Raw genomic sequence first — 20,672 nt, forward strand, 5'->3', positions numbered from 1 at the left:
GACTAACCTTTCTCTCATCACTTTCGTTTGTGCCTACCAAGTAGGCCACTGCTGCATACGCTTTAATTGAAGCATCGTAAAAACCATGTAGTTCTATTTTACATGCCGTCGAGGTGTAATTAAACCGCTTGGTAATCTTGATCTTTTCCAGTCTTATAAAACTGGACCTGTAGTTTTGCCATTCATCCTGTAGGACCTTTCCCAATTCAGCGTCCCAGCCCGAGACAGCCATAATTTCTGTATTCAGCGTCGAACCAGACAGCCATAATTTCTGTATCATTATCTTGGCCAAAATGATACAGAGTGCCAGCCAACCAAGGGGATCGAACAACTCAGAAACCTCTTGTAGAACCGATCGCTTGGTCCATTTCGAGGCGCTATCTTCCAATTTGGTAATTTTATAAGTAGTCATTAGCTGGGTCCCATTGCACTCCTAGCGTGTTTATCGTTTCTGCATCCTTTATTTTTAAAGGCTATTCAATTTCTCGGTGCTCCTTGGGAACCGCCTTCAGGAATGGTGCCGCATTTGATGACCACGTACGTAACGAAAACCCACTCGAAGCCATCATGTTAATGAGTTGTTTCTGAAATTGTAGTGCTTCTTCAAGTGAGTCTGCGCCAGATAGCAAATCGTCAATATAAAAGGACTCCAATGTTGCCTGCGATGCTGAAGGATATCTGATCCTTTCATCCGTAGTCAGCTGCTTTAACACCCGTGTAGCTAAAAAGAGTGCGGATTTAGTGCCAAAAGTTACGGTTGTTAATTTATAATCACAAATAGGTTGTTTAGGTGATTCTCACCAAAATATTCGCCGATAATCGGTGTGGTTAGGTGCAAGTTTGATTTGCCTATACATTTTTTCAAGATGGGGTGTATACTTTTATACACCCCATGAATTTTATACTTTTGAAATCGGAGCAAAAGAGTGGCCAAGTTGTCTTGATGAGTGCACCCTCCATCATTTTATTATTTAAGGATGAGCCGTTGAATGTAGGTCGCGACGCATCAAAAACAACCCTTAATTTCGTGGTGGAGCTACTCTTCTTGATGACATCGTGATATGGTAAATAATTTGAAATGATTTTTTGATTTTCATTTCCCAAATCAATCGATCCCACCTTTTGAATGTGGTTTATGTTGTTATACTCATTAATACATTTGATATGGTCTTCTTGGAATTGTTGATTTTTGCAGAACTGCTTTTCCATACCGAAGAGTCTGGTAATCGCAATATGTTTCGAATTTCCAATCTCAATTGGGTCTTCTTCTATAAGTGGTGGCTCCACCTGGTATCGTCCATCTGCAGCCCTTGAATATGTACTGCGAAAATGTTTCTCGCATGTTAGCTCCTCTTCAGTCATCATTTTATTTTCCAATATTTCCTAATCCGACATGTGAAAGTTGTTTATTATTATTGCTGGAACAACTTGTAGCTTTACAGTTTCGGACAGGATCCAGCCGAAAATTGTGTTCTGGACAAACGGTGCGCCAAACGGACGCTTCTTTAAACCGTCTAATATTACGTCTATTTATGTCTATTTTTAAAGTTAATCCATTCAGGTGTGGCCACTCTTGCACGCAGATGTCTCTCTCTGGTAACAAGTTCGTCAATTTTTTAAGCACTAAACTTAACACCTGGACTCCTGTAGAACCATTTGCACTTTTAATTATTACTTTGACTTTAGCCAAGGATTGGCCAATATTTAATTGTGATACACCGTGTATGTCAGCGACTATCCTTTCCTTTTTTAAACGTAAGCCTTGTACTAGCGACTCTGTTACAAACTAACTTTGTGAGCCGGGATCAATCTGCGCCCTAGCTCTTTGATATTGGCCCGTAGTAGGTAATACTACTCTGATATATGCCGCAGCTAGCAAGACCTGTTGTCTGAAATTGAGAGCCGCGCCGCAAGTGTGGAAGTTATGGCTGACGAGTACAAAGACTGGTGCCAAAGTGGACAACTCTGGTGCTACCACTGTTGCTTGCTGTGGAGTATGTGCGGCGTGTTGTGCATGTACTTGTTGAGCAGTTGCTCTTCTTCAGTCTCTCGGTGTAGTGACGTATGGTGGCGTTGATGACACCGACAGCAGCTCTGCTGTCTCGGGCAAGTGGTCTTCATATGTCCAGGCTTCAAACAATTTATACAGAGCTTCCCAAATTTTACTGCCTCCAATCGCTTAATTTGACCTAATCTTGAAAAAGCTTTGCATTTTCTTATCATATGTGCGGCTCGACAAAACGGACATGGAGCGCCATTACCCGTTGACCCGGATGTAGCAACATGAAATGAAGTGCTGTTTCTATTCCTGGTTGATTCATTCTGTACTTCACTGCTGGAACCTGTAAATAGTTTTCTAGCTGCTATAGCCTCCAATGTATGGAACCTTCTCTCTAAAAAATGTCCCAGGTGTCGCCAAGTTGGTAGCTGCTTTTCGACTCTGCTGCCTTGTTCCTAAAGCTCATGCTTTTCTATTGATAGCTTCTGGACTATGAGGTACATTATTGGATCCCAGCCTTCCACATCAATTTGTAGATTAGTGAGGGCCTGTAAGCATTCACTAGTTGTGTCTAAAAGCTTCCTTACGGCAATGTCCAATCCCCTGGCCGAGGAGCCGTTTCAATAGTGTTTTGACCAGCACCCGCTTATTGTCGTAACGCTCCTTTAGCATGTTGAATGCAGCCATATAGTTGTCCTCTGTTACCTGAAGAGCTCTCAATAATTTTTCGGGCTCTCCAGTAAGATGCAACTTTAGATATAGTAATTTTTGCATTGCCGGAAGAGTTTCGTTTTTGTGGACCAGGGACTTAAAAAGATCGTAAAAGGATGGCCATTTCTGGTAATAATCATCAAATTTTGCCAGCGTAATCTTTGGCAGGTTTATCGCTTCACTTGAAACCTCCCTTCTCATGCTTATGCTATGGTTCGGGTCTACTTTTAAACCTTTCAACCATTTCAGCTTCTATAGACTGAAGACTAGTTTGGAAGAGCATCAAACACGCTATTCTCGACGAACGGGCACTTCGCACTCTCTGCGTTCTTTTATCTGCGTTTCTTTATCTCATTATAAAGGGTCTCTATGTCGTTCAAAACTTTCTCATAACATCCCTTTGGTTTATTCTCTCTTTTGTCCCTAGCAAAATGAGTCACTATCGCCTCTATCAGGAACTTATTCGCCAATTGCAATTTAATTAACTGATCCATGTTGTTCTTTATGTATTTAATCTATTTATTTAGGAATAAGATCCTGAACAAAATCAAGGGCAAAACTTGGAAAATCCAGCACAGGTAAATTAAAAATACGAATTAAATAACCAAAATAATATCTTTATTTCAAATATAAACATATATTTTTTGTCTCTCCTTATTAAAACGTTTTATAATTGATAAATTACAATTAGTGTTTTTTTTTATAAATATATTATTTAATTCAATATTTTTCTTGTTCTTTCTCTAAAAAACTTATTGATAATACTTTATTAAGACCAAAATAAAGTATTATCAGTAAGTTTTTAGTGTTATGTTGTTTTATTATTAAAAAATATTATTAAAGCACCTAAGAGAACAAAAACGTATAAAAAAAATGTAGTTACAAAAAACTTTCATTCCAAATGTCTGCCATCAAATTTCTTCTTTCCTATTTCTCAAACTCTATTTAAACCGCCAAAAAATTATTTTAGAAAGCTCCACTCAAAATCAAATCCGCCACGAAAAATTTATTCGAAAAAAAAAAATTTAAACCAAAATATATTTCCAGAAAAAAGAAATCCTTATATTCTCCAGTTAAACTTTGCATATAATTTAAAAAAGAAATAATTGAAAAATCGAACGAACTCACTATAATCTCTTTTTCCTTTTCTCCTAGGTCCAATTCTTGTTTCCAACTGGCGCGAGTCGCGAAACCGATATCGAAACCGCTTTTCACTCTTAAACTACAAAAATAAAAAAATTGTTCAAAGTTTTTTTCTTTTTTAATTTTCTACACCAAATATATTATAGTTTTTTCTTTTTTTTTCGCGACACAAAGAAATTCTACCATTAGTTTATTCAATATTTTATACAATTGTGTAATTTCGCACCAATAGCTTTTTGCAATTTATTTTATGTTTTTAGTTTGTGTCAATAAATCTTTTTTCTTTTATATAAACTTTTATATAAACAGGGGTCAATTCTGGACCCCGACTTGTTCAAAATCTATATTGATGATATGGCTAGATTGCGACTTAGGGGCATTTTGTAGCTCTTTGCTGACGATGCTGTTATTAAATATTCCACCGTTAGCGAGGTAGATTTACGGATCTTACATGACTTGGGCATTATTGAGGAATGGCTGCTTAAAAACAAGATGTCCTTAAATATTGCGAAAACTAAGCTATTACTCTTTGAAAATAAGACTTTCAACTTCTCTAATATCACTTACAAAACCAGCCAAATCAATGTAGTGAAGATCACATAGACTATGTAATTAAGAAAATTATTCCATATGTGTTTATATTGTGGAGATTGAGGCGGTGCCTTGATAGGGCTGCATTATATGTCGTATATTCGTCTTATATCTTGTCAAATCTGACATATTTGAATCCGATTTGTAGCAATGCTTCTCAAGCATACGTGAAAAGACTTGATATTGTACATAAAAGAGCAATAAAAGCAATAAATTTCTGTCCTATTAGGCAACCCTCTTGCTTGGTTTATTCCTCACGATATTTGAGTCTTGAAACCGTTTCTAGAGGGGAATTTTTTTTTCTGGCCTATAAAATAATTAACAATTTAATCAAACATAATTTAATTAACCGGAACATAGATATACACAACTAGGAATAAAGCTGACTTTTACCTTTCGCTATTTAAAACTGACAAACAAAAAATGAATTGCGTGTATACTAGTTTAAGTGCTTACAACAATTTAAGCAATGATTTAAAAAATATTAATTCTTACAGTTTATTTAAAAAAAAATTGTGAATTTCCTTTTACCTTAATTAAAAAAAAAAATGGTACTATGTCTAAATACAATATCTACATAACGTAAATTCATAATTTTATTTATATCACACATTAGTTTTACTTTAATTTTTCTTGCATAAACACTTTGTAAAAAGAAGATAAAAATGTTTTTGTTTTTGTTCTGGTAACACTATAGTTAATATTTAAGGCTATTAAAAATCGATATTTAAAATTGCTTGACAATGAGATTAATCTATATGACCAAACAACTTAGACTGAGGTCTTTAATAATCAATAATAACAATAATAATCATTTTAAATACTTAATTTTATATCTAATGAAAAAAAAACAACACCACTTTTAATATTTTCTAAATAAATGTATTTAGATATAAGATTATATATTTATAATATATTCTTATTGTTAGAAGAAAACAAATAAAGAGAAAAAAAAACTCAGTGTTTTGTTTTTTTTGCACTACACTACATTTCCTTATATTCTAGACTTTTTTTGTCTTTCTTTTTTATTTTTTTAATGCCGCGAATTTTCAATTTATTTTCCTGGAAGGACCAAAAAATGTTAGGCGGCGATTTACGCTAACCTGTAATGTTTGTAAAAGTAAACATGAAAAAAAATTGTAATTTTTTTTTATCACTAATAAAATTTTTTATTATTGCCTTTTCCAAGCACAAGTTATTATTTTCTTTTTTTTAGATATATAAAAAAACAATTTACTTTTTTTCAATTCTTATGTTAACAATTTATTGATTCCATTAACAAAAATTTACTTTTCTTTGAGTATGACTTTGTATAAACTAAATGTAAAATTTTAAGATAAAATTTAAATGTGTATGCTCGATTCGACGGTTTTTCTAATACTGTTGGTCCGATCTTGAATTTTCCATCCTATTTGTAGATCCAGTAAAGATTTATCCAAACGGATATGCAATGGTGTTACACCTAACCAGTCTCACTTTTTCGGTTGATAACGTTTTCCTGTATATAGAATAGATCACTGAACTCAAAATATACAATGTAATTTTATATACACTGCACCGTGATTTGTTGTTGTAACTATTTTATATTATTATATACAATTTTTCCCCTTTACATATTGTCACTCCAGAGTTATACTGTCGTACAATCCAAATTCAAAAAAATGAGTTACGAATTGAACATACACAGCTAAATTTTTCAAGCTCTTTCAAATGGTGTATTCCACACTTGTCTAACTATTTTAGTTTTTAGGAATATTTAGTAGTGATTTTGTCGTAAACTCCGTTAAATATTAAAACTTTTAAGATATATTGTAGTATCAACCAAATTTTAGTTTATACGACAAAAAGTCCATATAAATATAGCTAAAAAATTTTTCGCAATTATTTTATCGTACGGATCAAAAATAACAACATGCGATCATAGCCTTTTACTATTATTTTATTGTATAAGCTTAATGCATTTGATATACTGCAATCATTGTGTAGTACGTGTATTAAGATTCGTATTGATTCTTTAAATATCTGCTCGTTTTCTAAGTGTACTCTGTACCAAATTAGTCACCACATTTACTTGAGTAAGCTTTTTGTTTTTATAAAAGTAAATTTAAAAATTTTGCATATTAAATAAATATAGGTGTATATTTTGATAATTTTTATGTAGCAAAAGTAAAAAAAAGTTTCCTTTCTTTTAACTTATTCTTAGCATTATTTTTTTATTATTAACCAGCCAAATATTGTCCAAATACATGTTAGTTAAATAACCAAAAAAATTATATCGTGAAAAAAGTTTCTTCCAATTTTTGCTACGTAACAATTAATAAAGTATTTTATAAAAATAAAACAATTAACGCAATTAATTATACAAAATAATATTCTATGTTGAATTGGTTGATCTTGTTAAAATTTAGGATAATGGATTTATTAAGAGGCAGTTATGAAATCTGAATTAGGTATGTAATTTTGATTTTTGAAAAAATAACAAGAAAATTATGTAATTTATGCAATTTTAGATGAAGATTTTGACAGTGACGAATTTGTGCGAGAACCAGATAAAAAATTTTGTAAAAATTACTCAATTGGCAAATTATTTGCATTTCAGATACTTAAAGAAATTTTTGTTTTTGTACTATTCATTTTTACATATACTTTCAGCTCGAAATCATCTCGAAAAAGTCCAGAAATTTTAGCTTTACAAAAAGTACTATCCTCATATATTTCATGTGTTTTTCTTTGTGATGTGTCATGTCTTGTTACCCGTGTAAAAACTTGTAAGAGACAGCTTCATATTAAAAATTGGAAGCAAATAAGCGAATAAAGAAAGGTATATATAACATTTTATCGAACAGTTATACATAAATGTTCAAGAAAAAAAATTAAAACCTCCTTGCCAATCTACGTGTTTCTATCTTTACACTTTTGAAGATGACTACAGTAACAAAATATTCCAAATTTTTTGGCAGTTGGACGATGAAAAGAAAAATAGTTTCTAAAGTACTTATTAACAAAAGAGCTAACAAGACGACGTAAAAAGGATTCTAATAAAAAACAAGTTTTTTATTAGAATCCTTTTTACGGTTTTTTCAACAGTTTTCTATATTTCTTGAAAAAAAAACAAATACAAGCACCAGGAATGTCAGGTAATAAATAATAAAATGAGGTAATTTTTTTATAGCTTTAAAATAATATGTATTAGTATTGCAAGCACAAAATAACACATTATTTAAAAAAAGATAAAGCATTAACTTTTTAAGGAAAATCTTTTTTATTATAAGAATATATTATAAAACGAGAAAGAAAATAGAGTTGACCTTGTCAACTCTGTGATACCCGTACGAATTTGTTATCCTTTGTGTGAATAAAGATGCCACAACTGACTATGGGGCAGACTATGACTTTAAGTTGCCGTATTACTATATTAATTTATGCAAAATTTCAGTACTATGTGTTTTTCAAAATACTGGTTGTGCCAAACCACTATTGAAGTTGTACGGCAGCTACCAGAAAGAATCAAGAAATTTTAGCGAATTTTATCAAGCACATCGGCCCTACTAATATATTCACTTGTGTGAAATCTCAATATCACAGCTTTTATAGTTTCTGAGATATAGCCAAATAACTTTTGAAGTTGTATGGCAGGTACCAGAAGGAGTCAAGTAATTTCAACGACTTTTATCAGACACATTGGCCCTACTAATATATTCGTTTGTGTGAAATTTCAATACTATAGCTTTTATAGTTTCTGAGATATAGCCAAATAACTTTTGAAGTTGTATGGCAGGTACCAGAAGGAGCCAAATAATTTCAACGACTTTTATGAGACACATTGGCCCTACAAATATATTCGTTTGTGTGAAATTTTAATACCATAGCTTTAATAGTTTCTGAGATATAGCCAAATAAATTTTGAAGTTGTATGGCAGCTACCCGAACCGGTACCCCGATCATGTTCAATCTTAATACAATAAATCATTTGTGATAATTTGGTGAACTTAGCTCAATTAGTTTTTGAGTTATCGTTGGGACGAACGGACCGACGGACAGACAAAGATAAATCAACTCAGAATTTGACGCTGATCAAAAACATACACTTGAGTCTATATCTAACACCGTTATTTCTTACAAACGGTAAGGCAAATTTAGTATACCCTTCGAACATACGTTCGTACGGGTATAATAATATGATAAGACTTTACTAAACAAAATGTAATAAAAGGGTTGAAATTTAATGAACCCTTTGGAAAAATTATGTAAAATAATTCACATACAACAAGATGTTTCTGGACAAAAGTCTTTAGAAGTTCGACCCCTTTATGCCAAGGCACTTGAGTTCGGTGTTAATTAATTCTTTATATTGCTAGCTACCCTAAAAATCATAAAAATTTAAAAATTTTCGGTGAATTTCGAGAAATTTTACCCTAAACTTTATTATTTAAACGAAGTAAAATAATTTCTGTATATATTTTGTATTTAATCGTTTTCTATTTTTCAAAAATTCCAAATCATTTCTAATTTATTCGGAAATACCAAATATAAGAATATATTTCTTAACAAAAAGTACGGTGATCAATTTTCAATACACTGGCTGTATGTATTAGTAAATTGTGTATTGCGAACTCTTATATAAAGATGTGATAATTGAGCCGTTTATTTTAAAAGTGGCATAAGTCACTTTGTTTTTAAGTCGAGATATTTAAGGGTTTGCATTTTAACACGTTTAAAAATATGGATGCTAACTTTCGAGTCGATTTATTTGCATTTGTTATCTCATGATAATGATATTTTTCTCAGTATAAATAATTTCGTACAAACATTAAAAAATCACCGCTTTTGATTACGGTTTACTTTCAAAATAAATAGTTAAGAAAAATGACTGATTTGTGTTAATTTTGTCCCACGTATTTTACTGAAGTGATGTTTTGAAAGGGCAGTGATTTACTAAAATTGTTGAATAAATAACATATATAATAATAATAATAATTCATACCATCAACATATTTAATGTAAAGATTTGATTTAAAAATTTAATTATTTTAATATTCATAAAATACAAAAATAATTAAGTATAAGTAATTTATATGAAAATATATCAGCTCAATTTAATTTTCGTCATTTGTTTCAAATTTTTAAAATAACTGTTGTATATTGGCGTTATATAATTAAGCAAGTACATCTTGTCTTGTATTTTGCTGGAAGAAACAGGACGAGATCCAGTGTATAACGGATTCATCTTTATTTGTGAATAACGCCTAGGGCTTTCTCTTTTTGGTAACAAATCCAAAGTTAAAAATTCATCTTCATCTAAAGTTATATTATAAAACATTTTATAGGAAATATCACCTCCAATCGTCTCCATTGAATTTTTAGCCAATTCACTTTGTTTTGGTCTGTATTTACTTTTGTTTTTGAAACAGAATTTTCCAATGATTGTATTGAAATAAAATCTTTTCTCTCCATGTTGTGTACTGTGAAGGACTTTTTTCGGCAGGGGGTCACGATCATTTGGTAAGTATAACGGCTTGAAATTAAAAATTTGTGATCCAGAATTTCAATATCATTTTCTCAAGTTTTTGATGTTGGAAAGAAAACATTGTTTTAGCTTTTTTATACTAAAATTAGTTCGAATGACAAAATTTTACAAGGACCAGCTTTTTTTTTCTAAGCAAAATAAGTTTGTGTTTAATAAAATGTACTACACATACGATATCTAAAAAAGACTTTTATATACTTACATATTTATAGTTTTTTTAAGTTAAAGTAAAGAAAGTGGAATGAAGTTTTCATTTCAAATGTTTTATCAAATAGTACTACAGCCATGTTCATAACATTTTGAGTCAATATATAAAAGGATAATACGGTAACGCCAGATGCTTCACATAAATAATTTTTTTTTTTTTTTAATGTGAATTGTTTTGTTAATATTTCCCTTTATAGAATGCAGATTTCGTTAACAAAGAAATACATATATAAAGATAGTGCGATGTCGTTAATTGCAGTAACTAAAATGAAAGATCAGCGTGAATGATTTATAAAATACATAGATTGTTTTAGAATGAATAAGTATGTGAATCTCAGTTAATTAATGAGGCAGTATACGACAATATTCCGTTTAATTTAGTGAATAATAACTAAAATATTGATTAAAATTAATTAAAAAAGTGAATAGTTTTGGAGTTATTGCCAAATGGTTCACATTCAAAAATGTTTTGCGAACATCATCGTCATCAATATGTTCACTTTCAAGCAGCCTAAGGTATTATAATATAATTTAAATATACATATTTAAATTTGATTATTTTTACAGTTTTCGTATTGAAAGATTGTTTTCGTATATTCAGTTCTAGAATAGTTCTAGATCGTTCGGAAATTACTGGCTGCAATAAAGTGCGTTCGAAAGTTCAATCTTTAATAAAGAAATGTCAGAAATGTAGCGCAGACTTTTAGTTTAAATTTTGTCGATGCCTCCTGAAACTTCTTTTTTTTCTCAAATTTAAAATTCAAAAAAATTTTAAATTTCAAAATGGCAGATTCAGATATTGAAGGATTATTAAAGTAAGTTTTCTTGTTAAAATTTCCATATTTTGCAGTGAATTGGAGGGCGAAAAGTACTGCGATACTATTTCATAAAGAATGTCATTTCTGTTATTTTAGAACGACTGATTATTTAGAAGTTTCAGAATTTGTAGACTGCGTAAACTAATAAACTTAGCTGAAGTTTTTGCATACTGTTTAACGCTGCGGCTTAGAAATTTTAGTTCTAATGTAGAACTTTCAGCGCAGCGTGCATAAACGAAAACCTCCATATTCAGTCCTTGTCATAAATTTCGTTCGTATCTCCGAAATTCGGAAAATTATGAATTTCATAATCTCAATTCCGAATTACTAAAATTCTATTACGAATATTCGAAATAAAGTAATCATAAATTACATTCGGAGTAAAAATAGCTCTCAATAGTCTACGAAAGTAATACCTTGAGAACAGATACTTTAGAGTTAAGTTGGAAGACGAATACTCTTGTCTGAGGAATATAAGTGCTGGTGTCCCGCAGGGCAGTGTGTTGGGCCCGGTTCTGTATCTCTTATACACTAATGACATTCCCAACCCGCATGAAACTAAGCTAGCAACTTTTGCCGACGGCACGGCTATACTTGCTGTGGGAGATACAATTCAGGAGTGTACATCTAAGCTGCAAAGAACAATAGATTTAGTAGATGTGTGGACCAAGAAATGGAGAATAAAACTAAACGAAGGAAAATCAGTTCATGTTGATTTTACAAATAAAATTATAAATCCGAAGAATATATATTTGAATAACGCGCCAATTCCCCATGCGAATGAGGCTAAATATCTCGGAATGACGCTTGACATCAAATTAAGATGGAAACCTCACTTAAGAAAGAAGAAATCGATATAAAAATGAGAAAACTGAACTGGCTGATGAATAGAAATTCAACTCTAAATCTCCAGAACAAGCTGTTAGTATATAACCAAGTAATAAACCAATCTGGCAGTATGACATCCAACTGTGGGGTTGCGCAAGCAAAAGTACTACAGACATAATCCAAAGATCGCAAAATAAAATCCTGAGACAGATAGTCGGAGCACCTTGGTACGTGCGTAACAGTACCTTGCATAGAGATCTAAACGTCCCAACTGTGGAAGATGAAATAATAAGGGTGATAATAAAGAACCACAAATCTATGTTGAGTCAACATGAAAATAATGAGATGGTAGATATATTAAATAATCACGAAAATATCCTCAGAAGGCTAAACCGCAGGAAGCCGCTCGATCTTAAGTGTAACGGAGGTATTTGGGGGAATCATCACAGGATGTTGGCCCAACAAACGTGATTTTTAGAACTGGCGAAGAAAGGATTGCTAGATAGACCGAATGGTTCTAGTTGCAATAATAATTGATAAAAAAAAAAAAAAAAAACGAAAGTAATACACGTAGCAAACAACTTAAAGATACAAAAAAAGTCCAACAAACTCTTAATTCAAAACTAATTGATTGTCTAGCTAAAAATGCTATTGAAGATTATCTTCAGTAGATATTAAACCACTTTTACAACTTTCAAAGGAAATTACAATGTATATTCTAGATTACAGTAACAGAGTAAATACAAAAAAAAAGAATAAAAAGCCCTTGTTAAGAGTTTCGCGATATTCTGTCCGAAGAAGGATACAACTAGAAAATATTTGGCTTCAATGTTTTTTCAAAAATTTCGTGTCTTCTTTTAATATTTCTAATTTCTTCTTAGACCTAATTGACACGTTTAATGAAAAATGACAACGACAAATCTGTACAAAAATCTTTTTATATTCTATCTATTTAACTTATGATTTATAAAGACGCACGAACTCTGTATTTTTCTACAAAAATATCGATTTATTATAAAAAGATCAATTAAAAGAAAGATTTCGATGTCTTTCACATCCCTACTATTAAACAAGGAAGTATGTGGTTTTGTACTCCACGTTCTTTTTAAATCAAATTGTGCAAGAGTTGGTTCAGCGCTGATCAATATAAAATAAAATTGATTAACTCGACCAGAAATTTTGAATATGGTAATTTGTTTCATTATTAAGAATTAAAAGCAGAATACAATATGTATTAAGTTCGTAGTGTTCTTTTCTGTTAATTTTAAAATTATGGAGTTAATATATAACCTATAATTTAGGCTGCTACGGCGAAAGATATTGAAAAGCCACAAGCTGATTCGGCTCCTGTACATAGGATCAGAATTACACTTACGTCGCGTAATGTAAGATCATTAGAAAATGTTTGCCGGGATTTAATTCAAGGAGCAAAAAATCAAAAGTTGCGTGTTAAGGTATGCATTAATATAAAAAATTAATCATGTATAAAGAGCAAATCACCAAGACGCATTTACCTGGAGATGTAAAGCAAATGTCTTATCATCTAGTATCAAAAGTGCAAAATTAATTAACTTGTTTAGAAATATCTCATGAAATTATATACATACATATATCGTGAAATGCTAAATAAGCGAACAGTTTCCAAAATTATTTAATTTTTTTTTGTATAAATGTTATTTTTTTATATAGGGTCCCGTACGTATGCCAACAAAAGTGCTCCGTATTACAACTAGGAAAACACCTTGCGGAGAAGGTTCTAAAACATGGGATAGATTCCAGGTAAAATTGATTATACCACAATGTTTTCTGGCTACTTTGTTTATTCTTGTGTTTAAGATAATGAAAATACATTAAACTAGTTGCCTAAATTAAACGAACTCTCATAGTCCTGAAAAGATGTTATTAACCTTTTAGGCTTCCCGAGTTTGATATTTTTTCGGCTACATGCATACATATGTATATATTATCTAGCTAAATTAATGTTTAAATGTCAAATTGCATTTTTAGATGAGAATCCACAAAAGAATAATTGACCTTCACTCGCCATCTGAAGTAGTAAGGAAAATAACTTCTATTAATATTGAACCTGGTGTAGAAGTTGAGGTAACAATCGCCAATTAAACTTAATGAAATACATAAGTACATGCAATAGGTACATTTATATATTGTGGTAAAATATGCATTTGTTATTTCAATAAATGAAACTTATACCAACAAGCAGAAATTTTCAAGAAATATAGATGTTTTTTGATTACTTTAAGTAACTAAGGCCCTTATGATCGCTTTAAGTAACTAAAGCTTACTTATGGTATTATTCATCTAAAATTTAGGCGAATGAACATTCAAATTTGAATGAAAATTTTGTGACAAGTTTGGCGAATGATACCAAAAATCAAAATAATACATGAATGAAACCATTCGCCAAATTTAAAATGTCATTCAGTTATTTATTAATTAGAATTTAGTTTATATAATCGACAATATTTCATATTGTTAATATTTTTGTGTTTACAAGGTAAGACACGCCGCAAATTCTTTAACGTCAAAATTTTGATTTTAGTCTGCAAACTGTCTGAAACTAAAACTTTTACGGACAGAAATCTAGTAAACTTTTTACCCGTAATTGACTTTGAATTTTGATCATCCGTAAACGTCAAAACAAAAAAAAATTTTTTTTTAGATTTAAAATAATTTTATACTTACATATTAAAAATTAACAATAAAAATATTTTTTATATTATTTTTAACGTAATGATAGTCACTCAACACATGAAATTTATTTACTGAATTACGTAAGACTGTCTGCATGTAAAAAAAAAAATCTACAATTTTGACGCTTAATTGACTTTTTTTAAACGTTTAAGAATTTAAACTTTGACTGAGAGTAAAAACGTAGTAGAGTATCCGTAAACTCAGACAACTCAGATTTTGTAAAATTTGACGTTTAAGAATTTACCAACGGAATTAAGGTATTTCATCAATTATGGCCATTATAATTGGTAAAATGAAGGAAATTTTAACAAGAAAACTTACTTTAATAATCCTTCAATATCTGAATTGAAATTTAAAATTTTTTTGAATTTTAAGATATTGAAGGATTATCAAAGTAAGTTTTCTTGTTAAAATTTCCATATTTTGCAGTGAATTGGAGGGCGAAAATTATTGCGATAATATCTCATAAAGAGTGTCATTTCTGTTATTTTCGAACGACTGATTATTTAGAAGTTTCAGAATTTGTAGACTGCGTAAACTAATAAACTTAGCTGAAGTTTTTGCATACTGTTTAACGCTGCGGCTTAGAAATTTTAGTTCTAATGTAGAACTTTCAGCGCAGCGTGCATAAACGAAAACCTCCATATTCAGTCCTTGTCATAAATTTCGTTCGTATCTCCGAAATTCGGAAAATTATGAATTTCATAATCTCAATTCCGAATTATTAAAATTCTATTACGAATATTAGAAATAAAGTAATCATAAATTACATTCGGAGTAAAAATAGCTCTCAATAGTCTACGAAAGTAATAGACGTAGCAAACAACTTAAAGGTGGATATGCTCAAGTTTTCAATTTTTTTTATCATTTAAAAGCTAAATTCGTAATTTGTAGTATTCTACGAAGGGAGTTCATGGTATGGCTGATAAAAATGTTTTTTAATTTTTACTTTAAAAAAATAATTTAACAAATCTTTCTTAAAAATTCCGCATATTTTATAATAGAGGTCAGATAAGAAGATAAAAGAAATACGCTCCTGCTACGGCTTTGACAATACTTGAAACAAAGAGACAACTAGAAAAAATTTGAGTTCATTGTTTTTTTTAAGATGGTTCCTCCTTCAATATTTCTAATTCGTTGGTATGAACATTCTTTATTGCATGGTCCCTTTGAATAGTCGCTCCCTTACTTAAAAATTTACTTTTCAAAAACCATTGATGTTGCTTTTGAAAAAATTGAATGATGGAGTTTTAACAAAGAATTTTCCATTGATAGTGGTCATGATGTACATAGTTATTTCTAAAACTCTTAACAAAGATTAATTTAAGAAGCATCAAAATATTACAATTTCATAAATGCAATACAAAAAAAAACTGCGAAACGTAATATGTACTGCAAAAACATTTCATATGATTTAATTGCGGTATTTATTCTAATTTCGCTATACATATTGTTAAAGCCATATTTACAAACAAATTAGGTAACGAACATTTTAAGCTGCGTTTATAACCAATATTGTTCGATTTGCTCAATTTCGAATTGCTGAAAGCTTTCATAATTGTCTGCGATGTAACGATCATGTGCTGATGATTATTTTCAATGATGTCAGAATCGTCGATTGTTGGAATTATTTGCATTTGTAATTGATCACTACGAAAATCAAAGTGACGCTGTTTGACATTATATGATTATATCATATAAATTATATGACAAAACAACACATATTTATTAAAAACTTTAGTTAATATATACACCCTTATAATGATCGGTGAAGCGAATGAGTAGGCGAATTGAATATTTCAAGTTATGAAATGTTGTGACTTGTGACCACAAGGCATCAGAAATCCTACCAACAATAATAAGGCTACACCACACATTTGAATTTTTGTATCCTTTAGCAATTACCAGATTATTATCAATCTATTTATTTGAATGCTCGAACTGTTTTTGGTTTGTTTTTTCACGCTTAAATCAATATTAAACAATCAATTGTTTTTTACAATAATTTGTTGAATTCCATTATATCACTATAAATGTTATTATATCCAATAAAAAAAAAAACGTATTATTTGATTTTTGCTTTCATTCGCCAAGTTTGTCACACTAAATTTCCATTCGAGATTTAAATGCTCATTTGCGTAAAATTTAGGCAAATTCGCTAATCATAATACCAAAAATTTCCTTCATTTTGCCAATCATAAGGGCAATAATTGATCAAATACTTTAATTCCGTGTGTTATCTTGTAAACACAAAAATATTAGCAATATGAAATATTGTCGATTATATAAAATAAATTCTAATTAATAAATAACTGTGCATCAATTTTTCATTGCGAATCGAATGACATTTTAAATTTGGCGAATGGTTTCATTCATGTATTATTTTGATTTTTGGTATCATTCGCCAAACTTGTCACACAAACTTTTCATTCAAATTTGAATGCTCATTCGCCTAAATTTTAGATGAATAATACCATAAGTAAGCTCTAGTTACTTAAAGCGATCATAAGGGCCTTAGTTACTTAAAGTAATCAAAAAACATCTATATTTCTTGAAAATTTCTGCTTGTTGGTTTAAGTTTCATTTATTGAAATAACAAATGCATATTTTACCACAATATATAAATGTACCTATTGCATGTACTTATGTATTTCATTAAGTTTAATTGGCGATTGTTACCTCAACTTCTACACCAGGTTCAATATTAATAGAAGTTATTTTCCTTACTACTTCAGATGGCGAGTGAAGGTCAATTATTCTTTTGTGGATTCTCATCTAAAAATGCAATTTGACATTTAAACATTAATTTAGCTAGATAATATATACATATGTATGCATGTAGCCGAAAAAATATCAAACTCGGGAAGCCTAAAAGGTTAATAACATCTTTTCAGGACTATGAGAGTTCGTTTAATTTAGGCAACTAGTTTAATGTATTTTTATTATCTTAAACACAAGAATAAACAAAGTAGCCAGAAAACATTGTGGTATAATCAATTTTACCTGGAATCTATCCCATGTTTTAGAACCTTCTCCGCAAGGTGTTTTCCTAGTTGTAATACGGAGCACTTTTGTTGGCATACGTACGGGACCCTATATAAAAAAATAACATTTATACAAAAAAAAAATTAAATAATTTTGGAAACTGTTCGCTTATTTAGCATTTCACGATATATGTATGTATATAATTTCATGAGATATTTCTAAACAAGTTAATTAATTTTGCACTTTTGATACTAGATGATAAGACATTTGCTTTACATCTCCAGGTAAATGCGTCTTGGTGATTTGCTCTTTATACATGATTAATTTTTTATATTAATGCATACCTTAACACGCAACTTTTGATTTTTTGCTCCTTGAATTAAATCCCGGCAAACATTTTCTAATGATCTTACATTACGCGACGTAAGTGTAATTCTGATCCTATGTACAGGAGCCGAATCAGCTTGTGGCTTTTCAATATCTTTCGCCGTAGCAGCCTAAATTATAGGTTATATATTAACTCCATAATTTTAAAATTAACAGAAAACAACACTACGAACTTAATACATATTGTATTCTGCTTTTAATTCTTAATAATGAAACAAATTACCATATTCAAAATTTCTGGTCGAGTTAATCAATTTTATTGTATATTGATCAGCGCTGAACCAACTCTTGCACAATTTGATTTAAAAAGAACGTGGAGTACAAAACCACATACTTCCTTGTTTAATAGTAGGGATGTGAAAGACATCGAAATCTTTCTTTTAATTGATCTTTTTATAATAAATCGATATTTTTGTAGAAAAATACAGAGTTCGTGCGTCTTTATAAATCATAAGTTAAATAGATAGAATATAAAAAGATTTTTGTACAGATTTGTCGTTGTCATTTTTCATTAAACGTGTCAATTAGGTCTAAGAAGAAATTAGAAATATTAAAAGAAGACACGAAATTTTTGAAAAAACATTGAAGCCAAATATTTTCTAGTTGTATCCTTCTTCGGACAGAATATCGCGAAACTCTTGACAAGGGCTTTTTATTCTTTTTTTTATATTTACTCTGTTACTGTAATCTACAATATACATTGTACATAATTGCCTTTGAAAGTTGTAAAAGTAGTTCAATATCTACTGAAGATAATCTTCAATAGCATTTTTAGCTAGACAATCAATTAGTTTTGAATTAAGAGTTTGTTGGACATAGATATAGTGGGAATCACATACAATTGTGGTTTCTATTTGAGGCACTTCTCTTGTAAAGAGTTGATATAGTATTGGCCCCAAAATGCTGCCCTGAGGCACACCTGCTCTTATTTCTCTAAGTGTGGAAGTGTCCACCTCCTGTTTGACTCTAAATAATCTGTCGGTTTTGGAAATATTTTTTCTAACTTGTATATTAATCCTTCGTGCCAAACCTTCTCAAAAGCCTGTGCCACGTCTACAAAAATTGTTGCATAAATTTTCTTTTCCTCTAGAACTTGCTCATTTGTAATTCTATGAACTTGATCAGTAGTTGAATGGCTCTAAACCCAAATTGGTGGTTCGAAATTAATGACCTCTCCTCAATTATAGGACGCATTTTTTTTAGTAATAACTTTTCAAAAACTTTCGACAGAATTGGTAGCAGAGAAATTGGTCTATAAGACTTGGTCTCATTCAAATGTTTACCAAATTTTGGTATCATTATAATTTCAACCACCTTCCAAGCATTAGGCAAATATTTTAATCTAAATGCAGAATTCTTAAAAAAACTTAATAATGTTATACTCTTTTTTGTTAATTGCTTTAGTACCTTAGAGGTAATTAAATTATAATTCGGTGCTTTCCTTGACTTTAAACTTTTTATTTCTTCCAATATTTCTCTTTTTGCAATTGAAGCGATAACGTTTTCTGCTCTCATATTTCCCATTACAATATTTATGTTTGAGTGTATGTCATTTGGCCTAAAAATTTGTTCAAGATGATCTGCAAATATTTCAGCCTTATCCTTATTTTATTTTGCCCATTTGCCATCCGTTCCCCTAATGTGGGGGGACATGTAAGATTGGCTTTTTAATATTTTTTGCAGCCCTCCATAAGGAAAAATTACTTTCTTGTCCGGCAGACAAATTTTTAATGTAATTATCAAATGAATGTTGTTTGATTTTTCTTATTTTTCTTTTTACATAGTGTTTCCGTGAGTCGATTGAGTGCAGTTTTATCTGCCGAATCTCGTGAGTTTCTCCATCTGCGTCTAGTTCTTTCCTGTTTTTGCTTATCATATTAAGTATTTCTTTTGGGTAAGTCATACACACGGATTTATACTCATATTGTTTTATATTATTCCAGGCAGCACTTTGTATGATTTTATTAAAATTCTCTACCTCAGAATCCAAATCATCTTAGGTTCGTAATTTAATTCATAAGTTTATTTTGTTCTCTATCTCTTCTTTAACATTAGTCTAGTCAATGGATTTATTAATCAACATTGACCTATTTTGTTTCTTGGTAACTGTCTCAGTTAAATTTAATATAACTGCAGAATGATCCGAATCAAAATCATAGTTTACTTCTAAATTAATGAAATTTGGCGAGATTTTCTTGACAATAAAGAAGTCTAGCAGATGTGGTATTTTATTTCTAACACTTAGCCAATATGTTGGTCTACCAGTGGATTGGTAGTGACAGCCAATCTCTTCAATAGCTTTTCTCAGCTCTCTACCTCTTGTTGAGGTCAATCTAGACTCCAATCAATATGTTTGGCATTATAGTCACCTCAAAGAATAAACCTTTCTTTAAGGAGATTCAGGAGATCTTTGAATGAAAAACTTTTTATAACACGTCCCGGAGGACAGTAAAGTACACCAGCATCGAAATTTTCTTTATAAGACTCTATTCGTACAGCAACAAAATGGCTATCGTCTCTTTCTACTTTACTTATTTCATTAAGTTTTATCTTAATGAAATCTTCTGATTCATTATAAGGATGCGCCGCTTTATATTCTATGCCACTATTTATTTTTATATCTGTTTGCTCTTTTAAATGTGCCTCCGTTATTAAACATATATCAATATTTTGGGTCCTCGGGAATATTTCTAATATACGTTTTTTTATTGAGAACGTCTTTTGCGTTCCACGTCGCAAATCTTATTTTTTCTTCGTCCATTAT

The 20,672-nt window shown here is 30.6% G+C and overlaps 3 protein-coding genes across 3 annotated transcripts; 1 reads left to right on the forward strand and 2 right to left on the reverse strand.

Annotated features, from left to right (window-relative positions):
* Positions 1-473: 473 nt before the first annotated feature.
* Positions 474-2,321, reverse strand: LOC129616536 (uncharacterized). Its single transcript, XM_055532192.1, has 4 exons — positions 2,262-2,321; positions 906-1,383; positions 802-849; positions 474-721 (listed from the first exon to the last, which is right to left on the reverse strand). Exons 1-4 carry the CDS (start codon positions 2,319-2,321, stop codon positions 474-476), a joined length of 834 nt encoding a protein of 277 aa, XP_055388167.1.
* Positions 2,322-12,870: 10,549 nt separating this feature from the next.
* Positions 12,871-14,059, forward strand: LOC129616532 (40S ribosomal protein S20). The gene is made up of 4 exons (XM_055532186.1): positions 12,871-13,012; positions 13,126-13,278; positions 13,514-13,603; positions 13,832-14,059. Exons 1-4 carry the CDS (start codon positions 13,010-13,012, stop codon positions 13,943-13,945), a joined length of 360 nt encoding a protein of 119 aa, XP_055388161.1. The 5' UTR covers positions 12,871-13,009; the 3' UTR covers positions 13,946-14,059.
* A 3,024-nt stretch (positions 14,060-17,083) lies between these two features.
* Positions 17,084-18,289, reverse strand: LOC129616529 (40S ribosomal protein S20). The gene is made up of 4 exons (XM_055532184.1): positions 18,132-18,289; positions 17,866-18,018; positions 17,540-17,629; positions 17,084-17,311 (listed from the first exon to the last, which is right to left on the reverse strand). The coding sequence occupies exons 1-4, from the start codon at positions 18,132-18,134 to the stop codon at positions 17,198-17,200; spliced, it is 360 nt and encodes a 119-aa protein (XP_055388159.1). The 5' UTR covers positions 18,135-18,289; the 3' UTR covers positions 17,084-17,197.
* Between the last annotated feature and the right edge of the window lie 2,383 nt (positions 18,290-20,672).

The sequence above is a fragment of the Condylostylus longicornis genome, unplaced genomic scaffold (genome assembly GCF_029603195.1).
Source record: "Condylostylus longicornis isolate FDR11 unplaced genomic scaffold, ASM2960319v2 ptg000239l, whole genome shotgun sequence".
Lineage (NCBI taxonomy): Eukaryota > Metazoa > Arthropoda > Insecta > Diptera > Dolichopodidae > Condylostylus > Condylostylus longicornis.

Coding starts and splice junctions, on each gene's coding strand:
- LOC129616536 (XM_055532192.1), bottom strand. CDS start 2,321: ATGAATCAACCAGGAATAGAAACAGCACTTCATTTCATGTTGCTACAT. Junction 1,384..2,261: donor TGCTACATCCGGGTCAACGG/GTAATGGCGCTC, acceptor ATGTCGGATTAG/GAAATATTGGAAAATAAAAT. Junction 850..905: donor CTTTTGCTCCGATTTCAAAA/GTATAAAATTCA, acceptor AAAAATGTATAG/GCAAATCAAACTTGCACCTA.
- LOC129616532 (XM_055532186.1), top strand. Junction 13,279..13,513: donor ATCAAAAGTTGCGTGTTAAG/GTATGCATTAAT, acceptor TTTTTTATATAG/GGTCCCGTACGTATGCCAAC. Junction 13,604..13,831: donor AAACATGGGATAGATTCCAG/GTAAAATTGATT, acceptor TTGCATTTTTAG/ATGAGAATCCACAAAAGAAT.
- LOC129616529 (XM_055532184.1), bottom strand. Junction 17,630..17,865: donor ATCAAAAGTTGCGTGTTAAG/GTATGCATTAAT, acceptor TTTTTTATATAG/GGTCCCGTACGTATGCCAAC. Junction 17,312..17,539: donor AAACATGGGATAGATTCCAG/GTAAAATTGATT, acceptor TTGCATTTTTAG/ATGAGAATCCACAAAAGAAT.